General features: G+C 29.5%; 1 protein-coding gene across 1 annotated transcript; it reads right to left on the bottom strand.

Annotated features, from left to right (window-relative positions):
- Positions 1–1,314: 1,314 nt before the first annotated feature.
- On the bottom strand, positions 1,315–20,346 carry LOC134722001 (terminal nucleotidyltransferase 4B-like). Its single transcript, XM_063585403.1, has 11 exons — positions 19,850–20,346; positions 17,499–17,622; positions 15,908–15,954; positions 15,322–15,442; positions 14,192–14,287; positions 12,951–13,091; positions 11,815–12,028; positions 11,213–11,342; positions 10,438–10,608; positions 8,498–8,618; positions 1,315–7,012 (listed from the first exon to the last, which is right to left on the bottom strand). Exons 1-11 carry the CDS (start codon positions 20,209–20,211, stop codon positions 6,557–6,559), a joined length of 1,983 nt encoding a protein of 660 aa, XP_063441473.1. The 5' UTR covers positions 20,212–20,346; the 3' UTR covers positions 1,315–6,556.
- Positions 20,347–20,982: the final 636 nt, after the last annotated feature.

Below are 20,982 nucleotides of genomic sequence, written 5' to 3'. Positions count from 1 at the left end.
CATATCATTATATTGAGGCAAACTCTAGAACGGTTAAAGTGACACCACCAAATTTCAAACTGGCTCTGTGTTTTGTGGTGATATAAAGCATTGTGTATAAGTTTCATAGCATAAGTGGGAGTAAACTAAAGCTATGGACTTGTTTGTTTGCATTTTGGCCTTGAATGTTTTATTTCATTTTATTAACTGTGCATTTGCATTGAGATATCGCCGATCTTATTTATTCGTTCATAGTGTAATAATTTAAGTTTTTTTATTGAGTTAAGCCAGTCAATTGATATTTTATTGTATGGTTTCTATGTTGTGATGTTATGCTATTGTTTTAGAAAAAGAGAGAAGGTTTGGATCCATTAAAACGTTTAATCCTGCTGCAATTATTGGCACCTGTCCTAAGTCAGGAATCTGATGTACAGTAGTTGTCGTTTGTTTATGTAATTTATATGCGTTTCTCTTTTTTTTTATATAGATTAGACCGTTGGTTTTTCCCGTTTGAATGATTTTACACTAGTAATTTTGGGGCCCTTTATAGTTTGTTTTTCGGTGTGTGCCAAGGCTCCATGTTGAAGGCCGTACATTGACCTATAATGGTTTACCTTTTTTTAAATTGTTATTTGGATGGAATGTTGTCTCATTGGCACTCACACCACATCTTTCTATATCTAAATACATATATCTAGAAATGGCATGTCCTGCAGTAGGGAGGGTTCAGCACTCACAAACATGTTTAACCCATACAAACTCTTCATGTGCCTGTAGTTCAGTGGTTGTTGCAATTCATGTCGGTCAAGTTTTCTTCTTCATAAATGGCTTATTTAATAAATTTATATAACTGTTAAGTTTTCCAGTTTGAATGTTTCACATTTTTCATGTCTTGGCCTTTTAAAGCAGAATGGGTTGTTCTCATGTTGAAGGATGTACAAATGCCTACAATTGCTTAAATTTGCTTCATTTGAACTGTGGTGGATAGTTGTGTCATTGACATCTACATCTCCTTATTTATATATGTATAACTTGCAATGATGAAATATAGTAATCCTAATACTCATTGTATTAATGGTATAATCTTGTTCCCTTGTTTCATCCATTATTATACTCCTGTAAAATTTTTATGTAATCTTGTCCAACTTCATAGTAGCTCATTGGTTAACAGCTGGTTTTACCAAATTTTTAGTATTTCATTGGTAAAGTGTTAATTCTCTAACCTTAGTACTGAAGAGGAAAACAATTTTGGGCAAAGGATAAATAAGATTGCAACCAACAGAAATAACAAACATAAAAAAACTTTGGGTATACTAAATATAAAACTAAGCCATATAATTATTTTCATTTTTATTTCATTTTATTGTTTTTATTTGTTTTTTTACTTCTTTTACAGTAACAATATTGCACAGATCTTTGTGATCTATCAATATAAACGATTTAAACATATTTTCAATATAAATACATCTGGCAGAACTTCTGCATTGTATGTGTGAACATTTATGTTACAAGGAATCCAGTCAAAATATTAATGTGCTGAAATATTTCACAAAATACTCAAATATTATAACAGTTTAAAAGCGTAAATATGGTACAGAAAAACTTCAGAACCATTTTGATACAAAGAAAACAACTTTTATTTGCTAGAATCGTTTTTCTTTCGATGGAAACTGTTTCAATAATTCAAGATCATTATTTTGTACTGGTAAACACATTAATATTGTGACTTTTTTCCTTTTTACCCACTTAATAAGTTTTTTACATTATTTTTCCTAAGAAGATTTATTAAAAGGTAAAATTTTCCTTAAAAATAACTTTTCATTAAATTTGGGTATTTCTAATAAATAGTGTATATTATTAATATAATAATCTTTTGACTATTATACATGAAAAACTATATTCATATTTTTAGTGTTTAAATAAAAAATGTAGTGTTGTAAAATATAAAATGTAACATCACATCTCTCCACTAAATCATTCAAGGAGAAAACATATAGACATTAAAAAGCAAGTTCTTCAAATTTATCAAAAACTTTAAACATCTGTTTGATACAGTCAATCAATTATTATATATTTCTAATTCTGTAGAGAAAATAATGTCATATAAAAACTGCATAGAATGAACTAATTTACTTAGAACCCTAAATGGCATTGTTTTATTATGCATTCATTTTAATTAAACAATATCAGTTTGACTTTATAAAAGTTAAATTAGACTCAGAATAAAATGCTGTACCACAGCTTATACTTTTATACAGAAAAAAAGGAACAAAATATAGCAAAAAATATATCAATATGAAATAAAACTGAGTAATTACAACTTACATCACAAAAATACACATATTTAACCTTGAGCAATATCTTGTTTAGACACTAAAAATGCAGTACTGTTTTATATCTATGAATCTGTCAACTACCAAAATAAGACTGAATAGACGTTTCTAAGTTTGAAAAACTTAAGTCTAATTCATTTTTCATTTTTTTACAATTATATATGTTTAAACTATCAAAATAATTAATTATTTATACTAGTCAACAAATTTGTGGATTTTTCTTTTTTTTATAATTCCATGTATGTTTCTTCAATTTTTTTTTTTTTAATTCTAAATTGGTTAAAATGCAAGTATAAATCTAAGTGAATAAGTATCTATGGATAGATTGTTTAATAAAGTGAATTTCAGGATTTCCAGATGAAAGAAATATAAACTGACTAGTTTTATATGATGTAAAAATGTTCAATTTTTCACACAATTTCCCTTGCTTGATAAAAATTTACAGCAGACAATTCGAATTTGAAATATCTTTTTCTTTTCTGGCATTTTAACCATTTTGGATATATTAAGCAAACCTGATTAACACAAATACATTCTAATTATAGAACCTATTAAACAAAATACAAAACCTTTTTTTTTTTAAATTCAGTGGACTTTCTTCTAGATATAACCTGAAACTTTTAACATAATTTTTCATCAATATTTTTTTTTTCAATAATTTTCTATTTGCAATAAAATATAACACTACACAGACAAATTATAAAATTCCTACAGAAAGACAATAATTAAATGAGAGGATTTCTGCTTTGACAAATGTGTAACAAAATAACATATAAACAATAATAACATTTACATAACATTGCTTCATGATCTTCAAACAACTGAGAAAGTTCGTGTTACATGTACTATAATTGCATTTTATTAAACTGGCCATTTTAACAGGGAAAGACCAATATGTTAGTATCATTGGACTAGTATCAATAAATGCATAATTCCACATCATACTAAGGACTACAATATACTTTGAATGCTTTTAATCAACAAAAAAACATTGTGAATAAATAATTAATTTTGAGATTTTGACCTACTTCAAATTGTTAACAAAATTAAGTATATGCTGCACAACTAATTTTGTTAAAAAAAAAAAAAAAAAAAAATTTGGTATTTAAATTTTTAAAAAATGGTGTTTTAATTCATTATTGGCATATATAGATGTTGGACAAATTACTATCACAATTATTCAAAACTGGCACAAAAATTGATTACAGTAATATATATACAAAAGTGCCAAATTGTTTTGCTCCCGATTTCAAATGGAACTAGAAGGCTTTTTTTGTCACTTTTTGTATTTTTTTTATTAAAAGCACCAAGACTTGCCTAGCCTAAATCTGTGGGCAATTATATTACGGATGTTGAAATAACTGCTGCCTATCCATTATAGATCAAAACCACACTCTATTACCTACTATCGGTACAGCAGATACAATACAATCTATGATCATGATTGCTGATCAAACCATTTTTTTTTTGCTTTCATGTACAGCAGATTTGAGTCTGATTTGAATTGCAATACTGAGTTGGCTATTATGGATAGCAGATTTTTGTCTTTCTTTCCAATTGCTATTGCAGTAAAATAAATTTTGCAATCGACCCCAATTGTGTACAGCAGGTTTTTGTCTGTGTTACTCATAGCATCTGCTGTTCTGATAGTAAATAATAAGGTGAAAACTTTATATTCACATAATTTGGAATATTAAGTAGAGAATGTATGATTTCTCTTTGAGACATCACTTACGATGAAAAAGTAATTGTCAAAAAACTTAAGTTTGGATGATTCATGCATACAGCACAAAGTATCCCCTTTTATTCATATGTCTCAAACAAGTCATGAAGAATTCATTCCCAGATACATGAAGCTACCTATGGTCATAGTAGATAAAATTTGGCATGTTGAAAATACTGACTAGCTTGTAAAATGACAAGTAACAAAATGTTGTAACAGTCAACAAAAACATGGAGGCATTTATCTAGTTTGTCATTACAAAATAAGTTTTTTCTACATAGAAATGCACATTCAAATCCATTCCTAATAATATTCACATCTCAGCGCTTTTAAGAAAATTTACACCTTTTATATGCAGTTCTAATGAAGCATTTTGACAATGAAATATTTTGTAGTGACAAGCTATATAAAACTAAAATATGAAACACTTGACAATGATAAAATGAAAGTGATTAACAATATGGTAGATTGATGGGCACAAACATACATATATAAACATGAAACAATCTCAGTAAAATGGGGGGCACTTGATACACTTTACTCTCTCTTTACATTCCTAAAACATAAAACTAAAACAAACATGATATGTACAACGCTTTAGATCCCGAGCAGTCATATACAAACTCAAGTATACACAATAACCTTTTAAAAAATGCCCTGGCAAAATCATCTCATAGAAGAGGTCATGGATTTCTTTCCCCTTATGCCCACTGCTTACTACCGGTATTTTTCTTCATGAATCTACATTTAATCATACACTTCAAATTAACAAGAGAGTTTGGTGTCTTAATTGAATACATTTTATTTCACTTATAGCACTAATAACATACATTATACATACTTATATACAGACATTGAATATTATACTTTTTTTTTTATAAACTACTCTTACAAATATTGAACTTAATCAAGAAGATGCTTAGCTTTAGCTAGAAAGAATATATTTATAATGTTAATACTATTAAAAACATTATGGGAATCACCAATTATGAAAACTCATAAGTTTATATTTCTATAATGGACAAGAAAATGAGAAAAAAAGTTTATATTTCAATAATGGAAAAGAAAATGATAAACCTAAAGAGAGAGAGAGAGAGGTAAAGATTTGTTTTAAACAAATTACAAAGAAGAAACTTTTAAGAGAGAGGTATAGAATTTAACAGGATTTGTTTTAAACATCTAAAACAGTAAAACAATAATGTAGCACTTTAAAACTATATCTTTGGTACACAATTGTTTATCTTTTCAACCCCAATAGCTGCTAATCTTACAGACAACCCTTTTAATATGTAAAAAGTGTGTGACAGATTTAAGTAGTAAACAAAAACTTAAAAGTCTATGTGCATCACATTGGCCAATAGTGGTTTCAGTTGAAAGAATTCTATTATTCTGGTCTCTTAATATAGTTTTGCAAACAATACCAGAAGGTATTCTGAATATTTCAACAAGCATAAAACCTGTTTTTTTCACACAATGATCTTGATCATATAAAAGATCTGACTTAGTAGTAAACACTTCACTGAAGTGGCTATATTTAATAAGGAAGTTTTTTCATTCAAGAGATTACTTTTTGATACTGTATATTCAATGCAATTACACTTATTCACAACACTATTAAGAATAAACATTGATCAATGATCTCTCTCACTTATATAATAAAACATTCATAAAACTTTCATCTCACTCTCATAATTATCACAACTTGATTTAACCTGTGCTTAACACAGAATAAGGCTTCTGAATGTAAAATGTAAAGCTAGTTTTACTATTTTTTCTAGATGAAAGGCATGTTGTTCCAATTTCACAATTTCCTTTGCTTACGAGTTACAAACAATGTTAAAAAAAGTTATAATGACTGTCTAAAGTTACCGAGATGATTAAATTTGGAATAAATATGATGTGAAACATGTTTAATGTGTGTTAGAAATCAATGAAAATTACCACTACTGTAAATCAACAAATGTATTACAGATTTAGTGAAAATTGTTTCAAATGTGAAAAAATTATGGTAATATATTTATAATTAAATGTGGCATGATTACCATATGATTTTTTAATTCTATATTTTTAACTATGAAACTGGAAAAATATACCTGCCTAAAGTATTATTTAACTTCATGAATGAATAATTGAACATTACAAATTGATTACCTTCTTAGAGCAAAATATGACTTTACATGATAAATATACACTATGAATGTTGGTTCATATTTTTTTCTCTAACTTTGTAGTGTTTAATTATATTTTTTTCTTTTTTTTTTTAAATTAAGTTTCGTAGTCAAATCAAATTTTTAAATAAATGTTAATTTATTCATGACTTAAACATACATAAAACATAGTTGCTGAGATTTTTTTTCAAAGTTTCTTTAAGAATCAAATCCATGAAACGAAACTTGATTAAAAAAAAATAATGTGTATTTACATTGAAACAAAAGTCAGCCTCCATTAATGTAGCATAAACGGTCATCACACATGTTCAGTTTCAAGTCTCTCTTTCTCACTCACTGTCTAACAGCTTCTACTATCTAGTACCAGTTGCATTCGTTTGAACATTGTCTCTCCTAAAATTATTGTTAGTTTGTGAGTTAAAAGGGGCACTGTTTTTCCGTCTTTTGAAGACTTTACTACCCTGTGGATTGCCATTTTGATGCCCATGTCCTCTATAGTTCTTGTTATAATTGTGTCCAACATGAACATTAGAATGGCCACCAGATTTGCCTGGTCCATAATAGTCATAGCTAGCACCACTTGAGACGGGACGGGGACGGTTATTACTTCCTGACCGATTGGATGAAACACTACTGGAGCTTCCATCACGTTTGTGTGTAGGATTTTTATTGTAGTCTCTACTACGAACAAATTCTTTACTATGCTGGAAAGAAGATCCTTGTTTTGGTGCAGTTTTACTGCTATTTGGTGCAGTGTTTGTTTGTTTTGTACAAGATTCTTTAACCTGAACGGTATCAGTTTCTGTTTCCTGAAAAACATATTTACAAGAAGTTAATATCAAGATGCAAGGTAATGTATATGTTAGAATATTATTTTGATATAGGACAGATGCAATTCATTATTAAAACAACAAATTGTCATCAAAGAGCAATACAGGATGCTGACAATTATTTTGAGGAAAGGTTATTGTATCCCTCAACACTTTCTATTTCCAGTCCATTGCTTTCCATTCTATGCATGACTATCATTCCAGACAGAATTCAATGGCTTGATTTGTATTGCTCTATAAGTTACATCTATAGTTCTATCATTGATAAAGATAGAATGCTTAAAGTTAAGTACTCTCAAATTGTATGCAACTTGCCACTTTTAAAAGCTTGCCATGAAGTCATTTCTCATTACTTGCTGCATTCTGCTTTTGTCTTTTTTTTTTAGTTAATCTCAAATGTTAAGTTTTCTCTACTTACAAATCATAATACACAAGTTGTCACTTGATATTAGCCCGATGCATACATAGATGCAGATTTAAGTTTTTTTCCTTTTGTTCATTTATCATGTTTATATATATATATATATATATCCAATATCTATTACACATATTATATATGTAAACACATGGAACTTTCCATTAGTCAAACCATCTTTACAAATTCTGAACTAATTTTGTTCTTAAGTTATTTCTGATAGAAATGACAATACCAAAAATCTAGATGTGAGGCTTATTATCATTTCAAAATCACATTCATGCTTACTATTTTCAATGATTTTCACAAATTGTTTTCTTTTAAATGACCTTTTGAATGGTTCTATACAAGTCATATTGGGGGTGCTTTACACCTTGCTGTGAATGTGAGCCATGGCTAAGTGTTGAAGACTTTGACCATTAGTGTTTATTTTTCTTTTATAAATTAAAGAACCTTAGTGAGCACGCTCACATACCCCACGTCCCCACATTGTCATTGGAGAAATTAAATAAGTGAAAGAAAAAAAAAATCTGTTGTGTGGTTTCAGAGGAGTTGAGATGACAAACTGTTGCAGAAGTACATTGAAGCAAATAAGTTTAAAGGGGTGTAACTCCTAGAAAAAAAAATTGAATCACAATTTTCCGTCGATATGCACAACTACATAGTATGTCCTTATTATCTGAAAAGGTTTCATGAAATTCTGTTATGTGGTTTGAGAGGAGTTGCAATGACAAACTGTTGCAGTAGTTCATTATAGTAAATAAGTTCAAAGGGGCGTAACTCCTAGAAAAAAAATTGAATCACAATTTCCCATCGATATGCACAACTACATAGTATGTCCTTATTATCTGAAAAGGTTTCGTTAAATTCTGTTGTGTGGTTAGAGAGGAGTTGTGATGACAAACTGTTGCAGTAGTTCATTATAGTAAATAAGTTCAAAGGGGCGTAACTCCTAGAAAAAAATTGAATCGCAATTTCCCGTCACTTAGTTATAGTGTTGTCTCATTGGTACTCATACCACATCTTCTTATTTCGATGAAATGACTTACAGAATCACTAGTCAAACTAGAAGTTGAACAATTTGATGCTGAACTTGATGAGGACTTATAGATAGAACATGTAGAACTTGAATCTGATTTGTCATCTCTTCCAACTTCATCTGGACTTGCCCTAAAATCAAATCATACAAATTAAGCATGTTTGTAACAGTATTCCAGCCATTTCTCAACTTTGATAAATAATGTTAAATGGTAAAGGGTTATGTTTGAAATAATCAATGAATATATAGGGAAACTAGATATTTTTGTATAACATTTACGTCCCATTCTTATCATGAAATACATAGTGTCTACTGAACAGTTTTTTAACATAATGTTAGGTATAACAAATGAGCTATCTCACTTGAAAAAGCCTGATCTCCGACAAAATGTATCTTGTTTCACTTTCTAACACATATCTGCAATTAAGTTTATTTAACTTATAATAAATGCTTTATGTTTGAGTAATTACAGAACCTTAGTGAACACACTCACATACCCCACGTCCACACTAGTCATTGGAGATATTAAATAAGTGCAAGAAAAGGAAATTGTATAAGAAGAAAAAAATTGAAGCATAATTTCCTGTCAATATGCACATCTACAAAGTATGTCCTTATTAACTAGTTTCATGAAATTCTGTTGTGTGGTTTCAGAGGAGTTGTGATGACAAACTGTTGCAGAAGTACATTGAAGCAAATAAGTTCAAAGGAACTCCTAGAAAAAAATTGAATCGTAATTTCCTGTGGATATGCACACCTACATAGTATGTTCTTTTTATCTACAAAGTTTCATGAAATTTGTTTATATGGTTTCAGAGGAGTTGCAACAACGAACTGTTGCAGCAGAACATTAAAGCAAATAAGTACAAAGGGGCGTAACTCCTGGGAAAAAAATGAATCGTAATTTCCTTTCGATATGTATGTCCTTATCATCTACAAAGTTTCATGAAATTCTGTTGTGTGGTTTCAGAGGAGTTGTGATGACAAACTATTGCAGTTGTACATTAAAGCAGATAAGTTCAAAGGGGTGTTACTCCTAGAAACAAGAATGTGTCCTCAGTACACGAATGCCCCACTCACACTATCATTTTCTATGTTCAATGGACCGTAAAATTGAAGAAAAATCTCTAATTTGGCATAAAAATTAGAAAGATCATATCATAGGGAACATGTGTACCAAGTTTGAAGTCGATTGGACTTCATCAAAAACTACCTTGACCAAAAACTTAAACCTGAAGCGGGACAGACGGACGAATGGTCGGACGCACAGACCAGAAAACATAATGCCCCTCTACTATCGTAGGTGGGGATAAAAATATTGAATCATAATTTCCTGTCGATATGCACATCAACATACTATGTCCTTTTTATCGAAAAAGGTTTTGGGAAATTCTGTTGTGTGTTTTGAGAGGAGTTGTGATGACAAGAAACAGAACTGACTGACGGACCAGTCAAAAACATTATACTTTGTTGCATGGGGTATAATTAAATGATATATATCTTACTAGAAAATAGGTGTAATTTACTAACGAAACTTACCTGATTATCTTAACTTTAAGGCAAACAAAAATTCTTATTTACCAAAAATCTGGTTTAATATTGTTACAATACTGACAACTTGCATGGCTGGTTCGCACGAATATCATCAAAATTGTCTCCCTTTTTTAGGCATATCAATATTAAGATTTTTATATCTGTATGATCAATGTGTTGTTTTATGTAATACTGCTGTAAATTCAGAATTTATTGCATGCATTTATTACTGCTATATTGTCATTTTAGACTAAAATGCGATTACAATTTTGTGTTCTTCAGAAAAATCCAGTTTAATTCATATAAAAATGTAATTTTAATTTATTGCAATTATAACTGTCGAATTTATCCCAAATAATAAAAAACATTGCAAAAATTTCAGATTTTTTCAGTATCAAAAAAGATAAACATCTATACCTGTTGCTATCCTGGTCTTTATCTGTTGTTTTAACATTTGCCACACTGGCATAACTTCTACTTGTAGACAAAGGTATAGTATTTCTAGGTATGACTTTTTGAAAGTTCTCTTTGACCCATTTCCTATAATCTACTACCTCATCTGTCACACGAACTATTCTTCCCAATATGCTAAAATGGTTGGTAAAAGAGATATTTAGTGAAGTCACACCAACTATGGTTCCCAATATACCAAAACTATACATACAATTGCAATAACAAATTTATTCTATAATGAAATGTTCTTATTATTTTATACCTTTTGTTTAAACTTTTAAGATCTTTGAAGATATGCATGAAATGTGCCTTCTGTATTTTGAAGTCAATGTATAAATTTACAGGTTATGTTTAAAAAGACTGTTATTTTGGTAGTCTATAGGTAAGATAATAAAATATCTACTTAACATTTATTTTGTTATATTTTAATACCCTAATTTCCAATTTTCATAGTGATTTAATATAAGAGCATGCAAGCAGTATCATGGACAAGTTACAGTATATGATGGTATTCAACAGAATACATCTATTTCCAACTCCTTTAACTATTTTTGGTTTGTTCTAAGATTTGTTTTAATTAAGAATAAAGATAACATTATTGCCATGATTCAATGATTGCTGCAACATTAATCAAATGTCCCGAATGATTAACTTTTGATTTTGTTTGTTCTGATTTGTTTCAGTGTAGAATAAGGATAACACTATTGTCATGATGCTGTAATTGAACTTAAAGGTTTACCTTTGATTTTGTTTGGATAAGAAGGTACCCTGAGTTGTAGGTGTAATTGTATAGCTGAGCACCAAGTATGCATATTCAAAAGCATATTTCACTTGCATAGCACCATATGAACTGCGTCCAATATCATTCCCTGAAATATATAATAAAGGCATTATGACTAGAAAGAAAGAATCTGGTCCATCAATGGACTTATATATAATTAAATCTCAGTAAACAGTATTTTTTTAAAACCTTGCACTTTAAATTGTAATTTATAGATGAAAGTAATGGCGTATAACAATAGATTTTCAATTTGACGAGGGAGAACTGTAGCTATTTAGATTCATTCCCTACTAAGAGAATACTAATATAAGTCCACAACGTGTATTATTTATTTCAATTAACTGTTCCATGTTTTGGGAGAGTAATTCATCAAAAGCATACAAGTTGGATGTAATCTTTATATTGAAATCTTATATTTGGTTCCTGAGAAAAGTATTTATTACCACACTAGTAATGCTTGTCAATGTATAACATGTATGAATAACCCATCAATCAAAGAAATCTGTAAAAATAATATAATACTGAATTCTTATGTTTATTTTCCACACAAGATTCTTTACCTTTTGTCAGAGGATCCTCAATACTAAGTAGAGCTGGCCTATAACCACTATCCATGTTCTTTTGAATTTCATCCTTTGGCACATAAGAACCACCATTTTTTATTCTAATACCAGCTTTCAAATAGTTGAATGTTCTTCCATAAAGTTCAAAACACTCAATTAATAACACTCCTAAATTGGCTCTTGGATCTGTAGCGTCTATTCTAGGGTGTAACTAAATAAAAATGAAGAGAATAATAATACCTTTCTTGTTATTTATTTCATGGTCAAACACAATGTTAGAATGCTCTGATTGTACATCAGGCCAGGTTTTTATAAAGTATCAAACAAATGTTTACTAGTAACGATTTTCATCTATGTTAAGATTTGTAATCAATTGTAAAATTGTCTTTTATGTACCTTTTATGAAATTAAAGTATGAAGCTAAAGATGAAAATCATGATGAAACCACCTGTTCATGGCAATCAATTTTTGAAGTTTTTTAGATAAATAAATCTTGGAAGATGTAGAGATCAACATTAATCAAGTTGAACATGTTGAATAAAGTAGAAATTTCAAACATTACTAATGAACAATTAATAAATATTCTAAACTGTCTACTTTCATGGACAAGTTTTGTAATGCTTTATGGGTTTGGAAATGGTATATAACATTGTTTTAGTTATCAATGTCCTGTTAAAGTAGCTGGGATTTCTAAATGTAATAATCAATGTACTTTCAAATAAATTTCAATCCATAACTTGGGTTCACAGTAATTGTTTTTTTTTCGTAAATAAACATTGAAATTAACAAAGCAGGGTAATTTTGTTGTCATAAATCAGGCAGTTGGTTTATTCCTTTGAATTGTTTTATATTTTTCTCATGTCTGGATTGGTCTTTAAAGCTGACTACATAGTAAAGGTTTTAATCATTTTAAAAGGCATTAGTAATCTATAGTTGCTCATATCCAAGTCACTTGGACTGAAGTGTATATTTGTGTAATTGGTAATCATATCACATTTTTTTATGTATCAATCAATGTACAAGAAACTAACTTGCTTTCACTGAATAGTTGTCAAATGCTGCTAATAAAAACATCAGTCATTTTACCATGACTTTTTTCAAGGTGATTTCAAATCACTTAGTAAGATAATTACCTGTAAAAAGCTAATTGTCATGTATATCAGACTGTAACTACTTATTCCACCGGTGAAAACTTCGTTCAGATCTCTTTGTAACAGGAACTGTTTCAGGACAAGGACTAGATACTTCAAATTAGGAAAATTGTCCATGAAAGTCTGTAAAATATAATAATAATGATAGTTTTACTCTGATTGCAGTGTGCTGTCAATAATTATTTTGAATCACTCACCAGTATCATATTTCATGAAATATAGGGTGTCTCTAACTGTGGAGTATGTTGCTATGTATTTTGGCTCAATGAGAACCAGGTTTAATATTTGGGGTTTTTTTTTAAAAAGAAATAGCATTTTTTTGCTCAGCTCCAGTAATCTCTAATCAAAGAAGAGTCTGTGCTGTGATCAAGCCAATGAAGTAGCTAGTTTATTTTCATTTTCATAATCTTAAGTATTTTAAATTTCTTATTTAATTGATAACATTTAATTTTTTTATTTAATTGATTTAATTGATAACATTTAATTTTTTTATTTAATTGATTTAATTGATAACATTTAAAGGAGTAGGTCCAGTAAGACCACTTTTTGGCCCAAAAAAATAGCAGTTTAACAAAATTGTTAAAATGTAAACTTTTAGTTATTTATTGGACAGTAAAATGCTTCTGCTACATAAAAATGGGCTGTTTTTGACGATACAATGCACATATATCAGGTACTAGCACCATTAAGGCATTTTAGTGAAATTTTAGACGGTTTTCGTGTAAAACGAAAGTGGCCGCATTCGTGTTCATTCTAATATTGACATGTAAGTTGTATTTTATGATAATACATAACATATATAAAGGTTAAGGATGAACACGGATGCGGCCACTTTCATTTTTGACAAAAACCACCTGAAAAGTGACATTTTTCAGCATATTTGGTAGATTTTTCATATTTCAGCTTAAATTGGTGCGTTTTTATAGACTAAATCAGTTAAAATCTTTCACATAAACTAATTGATTTAAATAAAATAGACACTTAAGTGCTTAAAAAGTGGTCACAATCTTTCATCAGATGAACCTGAAATTTGAGGCCAAAATCGGTCCTTACCGGACCTACTCCTTTCTTATTTAATTGATAACATTTAAATTTCTTATTTAATTGATAACAACTTTCAGCTGCTTCTGAAATTGAAAACTTCTAAGTCACCAAAAATATGCAATGTGTTTGCTACATAAGTGACAAAAGTTATATTGATTTATAACAACTGCAGAACTAACCTTTATCAATTTGGCACTTTCAACTGCATTCTGTGTATTAAAACTGATATCTACTTTAATGTCTGTCTGTGAATCTGTCAGTTTTATAATTGGGACCTGAAAAAAACATATAAAAGTTGTTTAACTATTAAATTTCAACAACATAGAAACTGCAAAGAAACAAATAAAACTTTATGATATGGAAAATAAAGCATCTGTTGTCGTTTTTATAGCATACTTAAACCGTAGTATTACTTTGATGTGTGTCTGTCTGTACTTTAATCACTTAACAAAATAAAACTTTATAACAAATAAAACAATATATAATTATGTAGTTATTGTTTTATAGCATTCTTCAAACATATCATTCTTGTGATATTTTATTGTTCAGTTTATGAGTTTAAAAAAAAATAAATTTGCCAACCACAATAACTACTGACGTTTCTCTGCCATCCTCATAAAAGACAATCTGTATAAGTGAGAGAACTCTTAATAAAACAAATGAACAAATCCAAAAACAATTTGGCATTTTAATAAATGGGTCTTTTCATTTTTCCAGATGTCATATCTAAAATGAAGGCAGATGATTTTTTTTAAATTGATCTATTCATTAAGATCGACTTTGAAAAATGTTTACATGATCTGTCATTGTGATATGTTAATGACTGTTTTAATGTCATAATGGCCATCTAACATATAATGAGGATATAGTAATATGAAAATACCCTACTTTTTGATAAACCACCTTGCACTGTCAGATTTTTAGGTGTATTCTTTAAAGTTTTCTATAAAGACTAGTCCCTCTACTTAAATCATTTTGACTGGGAGATGACAAGTATTTCCTAATACACCTAAATTCTTACGAAACGCATGGTACAATATCATCATGATCATATATAAAGTCATACATGTCATAAAAACCTCAAATTAAAAATAACTCCATGGATTGTTTTCATTATAAAACTTATGTACATAATACTTATTTCTGAACAAAATTCGTTAATTTGTTCATATTTAGAAGTATGCTTTAACTTAATTGCTTTTCACCAGTCATTCGTTTATTATGACTTTAATTCAAATATACTTTATAGGTCAAATTATATAGAACATAATGAAAAGTGAAGAAACTCTTGTGACTGTTATAAACTTACAGAAGCTTTATCTAAAACTTTCAAGTCTTTTCTATCAGTGATTCCCCTTTCCAGTAATGCTTTCTCTAAGGTAAACAAAGGAAGATTCTCCCACTTTCCAAATACTACTAAATCTATGTCACTGAAAGAAAAATGAAATTACATATGAAATAACTAATTTTGAACATATTCATGATAATTCAGTTGTTAATATAATATGGCAGTTTGGTCCACCTTTAAACTTCATTATAAAATAATCTTGAGCAAAAAATCTTGTGTTGTTACAAAATAGAACAGGTATAACAGTTATGAACATAAATTAAGTTTTAACAAACTCAGAAAATGGTTTACAGGACATTTTATTTAGTGTACAGGAGCAAGGGGGACTACATCAATATGTCAACAATGCTTTATAAAATACATTTCAAGTTAGTGTACAAGAAGTGAGAAGTTGAAAATATCAAACCTTTTAATGGTTAAGCAACTGAAGATACCCTATTCAAAGGTAGCACTGATTTATCGCTCTCAAGATTTTATAAAAGATAAATCATGTTTTCTTTATATCTATTGAGTGTACATTTTCTACTTTAAAATAAGTCTCCCATACCTTGTAGGTAGATACAATCCAGTTCTAAAACTGCCAAAAATCTCCATCTGTAACAGAAATATAACAAACATGTTAGATTCAGATTGATGAATTGATTTTGGATATGAATATAATCATAATATGCATATCAAAATTTGTCCATTGTAACTCATGTGAACAAAAAAATGCAGCCTACAAAAGAGACAAAGTCCTTGTCTGTCAGAGCTTAACAATGCTCAAGTTTTGAGAAATACTTCCTCCACTCCAATCAACTTAGTAGTTAGTAAACAAATTCCAAGAAGCAAATATTTGTCTGCATTTTCCATTTAGAATATGGCCCAGAGCTGTGGTTTTATAAGTTAAACAGTGCACTCAATGATAAGGCCTACCAGTATGTGTACTAGTTTTAACAGTTTCCCATTCTCCATTTTAAATATCCAAAGTTCTTTTTAATGCTTGTACATCAGGAACATGCTACCTGGACACATGATTTTCTGTCTGAACTTTCCATATCAGAAACCTATGAGTCATGTATGGAAACATCCTGGTTACAGTAGGTGAGTCCTACTATAATCAAAACTATCCTTACACTGTTTATAAGAATTTATAAATCTGATATATCCATTCTCAATAAAAAAAAATATGAAATTGAAGCTTCAAATAAATGTGATTGGCTAAGACTTGAGCAATAAAACAGGAGGAAATCAAAAATTGTTTACCTATAAAGCACATGTTACAGTCAATGAAGTTGTTAAAGGAAGCCAATTAATTATAAATACAGTTATCAAACCAATTCATTTAAATTGATAATTTACATGTACATAAGTTAACACAACAGAAATAATGTAAACAATTGGATGCATATTACATTGTATTAGGTAGGACGAGAAATGATGAAAAACAAGGTGAAACTTAAGATAGAATATGAAGATTAAAACCAGTTGCAATATATGTGTATATTTAATTATAAATGTAAAAATTCCTTTACCTGTACATTCCCATGGTTTGCATTTATAGTATTTTTCATTGCCATTAAACTGGAGTTTGATAACATTATACAATACTTGAATATAGTCTCAACAGTGGCACTGAATTCGAACCACATGTACATTTGTTAGGATTACAAATATTTGTAAACATGGTTACCCCATAGGAATTACATATACAGATCATTCTACAAATATGACCTTCAACAACGAGAAAGACCAATACTGTAAGTACATGTACTATGGCATGGGAGAAATTCCAAAGATGTGGTAGTTTGACTAATCCAGACAGTGATAACTAATTCATGTAATTTGAGATCTTTCCATCTAAGGATTCCTCATAGCTAAAAAGACTTTAATTTGAACTTCATTTGTATTTGAGTAACTATTCTTTTAACTCTTCAGTATCAGCAGGGCCTCATTAATTCAAAACATACATGTACCAGGAATCACACTCAATACATTGTATATTCTAGTGAAAATCCTATTTATACATGTTATAATCAATGAACTACACTTTTGCACTAATAAAATTTACGTGTAGTAAATGACATGTCCAAGAACTAGACCAGGCAACTTGACATTTGTATACAGGTAAATGATTCAGTAAAGTATTTGTCTCTCACCTTTGCTTCAGGCCACAACTCCTGAATAACTTCTTTGATTCTTCCTACTACTTCATTCCTCATGTTAGCCTCTTCTAATGTGGGTGACATATAGTCATAAAAGTTTTTGATTTCCTCATGTAATCTACAAATATAAATGATTAGAATTTTTTTTTTTTATCAAAAATACTTATAGATACATTGACATTGATAATTGCAGTTATTCCTCACACCGTTTTCTTACTTAGCAATTGAATTACTATCTGTGTGTTTTAAAAATATCCATGATTCCACTAAAATGCTGCAAAACAATAGGGATGGATGGTAGGCAGGAAAAAATCATTATTCTTAAACAAAATACAAAGTTTTTGACTGGTTTAAAACAAGAGAAACATTTCAAACAGTCTTCAGTTTAAAAGTTATCTTTCAAAAAAGACCAAAAACATCTTGGCATGCACTGAAAATCAGTGTTCACAATGATTACCAGAAACAGAGTTGTTTGTTTCAACTGGTAAGGTCACAACTGTTACTCTAAATTAAATCCCTCAACTGGTCCACCAGACCCAAATTCACTGATGTTGTGTATAGTACTGTTAACATATTTATATATCATATGAAGTAAAAATTAAATCTTCCAACTTTCCACAACATAAAAAAGTTGTTTTTTGTTTTATATCATTTCGCTAGGAAAAATTGAACAACATTTTGAATGTACATTGTACCGCTGGTACAAAGAGTATCTTTCGTCCCTTCTTTAAAGCACGTTTAATTTCAATCAATAGGTACAAAAAAATGTACTAACAAATAAGACCTTGTTACTTCACACAATTTACTCAACGTAGAGATCTAATCAAACAACATAAACATGTGCCCCTGAACAAGTTTTCTGACAAATAAGGTGTATATAGGACATAGATGTATTCAAGTGCAAGTTTTAAAAACATTCATGTTGATATAAAATAAATGGTCATACTGCAAGAGATAACAGTTCAACGAAATAGATTCAGCAATAAGGGGATATTTGTCATCAATCATAGGACCACCAGCCCAGGCTTGTAAAAAATCATCTCTCCATGACAATAGATTTTTTTTAAATTCAGTCCACTCAATTATACAGTTGACAATGCATATCAGCTTTAGTCCCTTTACCGTCAATCTCATTCAATTCAATTTAGCACCATTATTACCTTCTCCAAACCCACTTTTAAACTCTGTAGTTCTTTCAAACATTGTCAGTGTTTGGCACCTTCTAACTGACAATGAACCAAAAAAATATACATCATATCCAAGATATTTTTCTTAAACATAAAATGTAAGTTTTATTTATCAACATGTAGGTCCAGTCGATCTGTAATTTTTTCAATGTGGACAATTTTGTCTGTACTAAGAATAAATTTGTTTGTGTTAACATGACCAAATGTGTAAATATCTTTGATGAACCTTAAAAAGAGGACTACTTACTTATACATCTTTCTTCTACCCATTTTTTTGGGTACCTTTGCATACTTATACATTCTCTTAATGGAAAACTTTGAATAGTGACACTTTCTTTAATTTTGAGAGATGAGCAAGTTTATGTTTTGACACAGATAACTGAATTTATTGCATTGACGTCATGGAACAATACACCAATAATAAATCAAACTAAAAGTAACTATCAAATGTCAAAGATGACTAATTAATTAATTAAATCAATTACAAAAGGTGCAGTAATAAGTATACAAATTAAAGATGTATAAAAATTAAATACACTTAATTGAATGAGCAATATTAACAGCCATCTGTCACTTTAGGCAAGGTGATTTTTTTGGCCTTGAAAATCTTAAGTTACAAACATATTGCTACATTTGACTTTTATGTAATATTCACACATATTTATTTTTAAGTCTCATCATAAGAAATTCATTTATAACATGACTAGGTATAAATTGAAAGTGAAACTAAATATATTTTCAAAAAACTCAAATTGATTTGCTATCAAATACCATTTACATGACCTGTCAGAAAAATTGTGTATTCAATACACAAAAACTGTCATGGAGGACACATAATTTTGATATTTAAATAAATTACTTGCACATAGAGAAAACAAATGTCCCTTTATATTTGACCTTTGTGGTTATTTTATAAAGATATATTAGTGAACAACAGAATTATTTATATTCACAAACTACCGAGAAATAATGTTACAAAAAATACGATTCCCCTTCTAGGGCCTCTACATCAGAAAGAGTCTTACACAACCACATGTCACAATTAATGTTTCTCATATTTCACACTTGTTTGTTCGCCTACACATGACTTTTCGTTATTAAATTTACTGCTAAAACACTAAATAATCAAAATAATTTCTCAGATATAATATTGCTCACCCAATTACATCAGGAGAATACATTTTATCTTTAGGCTTCCACGGAGTCATTCCATCAAGCATTTTATGCTTATAAGAGGAGTGATTTAATCCGTAAGTGCTTGCACGATTGTCTCTTTTTCTTTTAAAGCTATTCTCCGCATTCTGTACACTTAATTGTCTATTAGTTGGTGCATGCTTCTTTTCAAAGTCATTAGTGTAATTCAAAGGGATATACTCTTTCTGCTTCTGGTCCATGTTCGAGTTCACGTTGTTATTCAGCGACATATTTGTCACGCCTAATTGTGCTTCTATAATGTACGTCCATATATCATGTGCTATTCCTAAATGTTCTGGTTGATACCAAGCAATTCTTGGATCCATTAAAAGTTTCTTGTCAAACAGAAGTAATGACGTCTTGTTAAATGATTGACATTTGACTATGACCTGAAATTCATGTTCTTTAATGGAAGCCGACTTTCGAAATTATCATGATTACTGCGCATGACGGAAAAAGTGGATACAAATATAGGAATGTTCCAGAAAAATATGAAACGAAACTTATAAAATAACTCAGTAGAAATCCACCTGAATTTCACGCTAAGATGAACGCAGGGTAGTTACATGTTGCATGTATGCTTACATAAATAAATGAACTCATTAGGTTGTCAGGTTTTTTTTAAAGTTTTATTGAACAATCACGCAAATCAGAGCAAATATTAGACTGAATTTAATTATCTGGCTATCTAAACCAAAATGTATCTTCGAAAATGATCGAAAATGTATTTATTTATGTTTATTAATTGTATATATACAAGTATCAAACTAAGTGAGACAAATCATTATTCTCTAAATTCAATTTCACTGTGCTGGTTATTGTATATATGGTTTATAATCTTATCATTTACTAAATTCGCGCAATCACATTTGGCTTATTAGTTTCCAGTCAGTTTTTGGTTTTATTTTGTCTAGCTATACATAATATTAATCTTTTGCAATTAAATGCATTAGCCACTTTGGCAAAATATAATTCCTCACTCTTTACAAGGTACTTTAAAATCGTCATTGCTATTCTTTGTTACGGCTAACTTGTCGTCAAGTTCTCCTGTTCTTGCTTTTTGGCACGTTTGTTGAGTTTGAGTTGTGATAAACAAT

This window comes from Mytilus trossulus, chromosome 6, assembly GCF_036588685.1.
Source record: "Mytilus trossulus isolate FHL-02 chromosome 6, PNRI_Mtr1.1.1.hap1, whole genome shotgun sequence".
Taxonomy (NCBI): Eukaryota; Metazoa; Mollusca; class Bivalvia; order Mytilida; family Mytilidae; genus Mytilus; species Mytilus trossulus.
The sequence above is the reverse complement of the archived record's forward strand: the minus strand, read 5'-3'. Positions and strand labels throughout refer to the sequence as shown.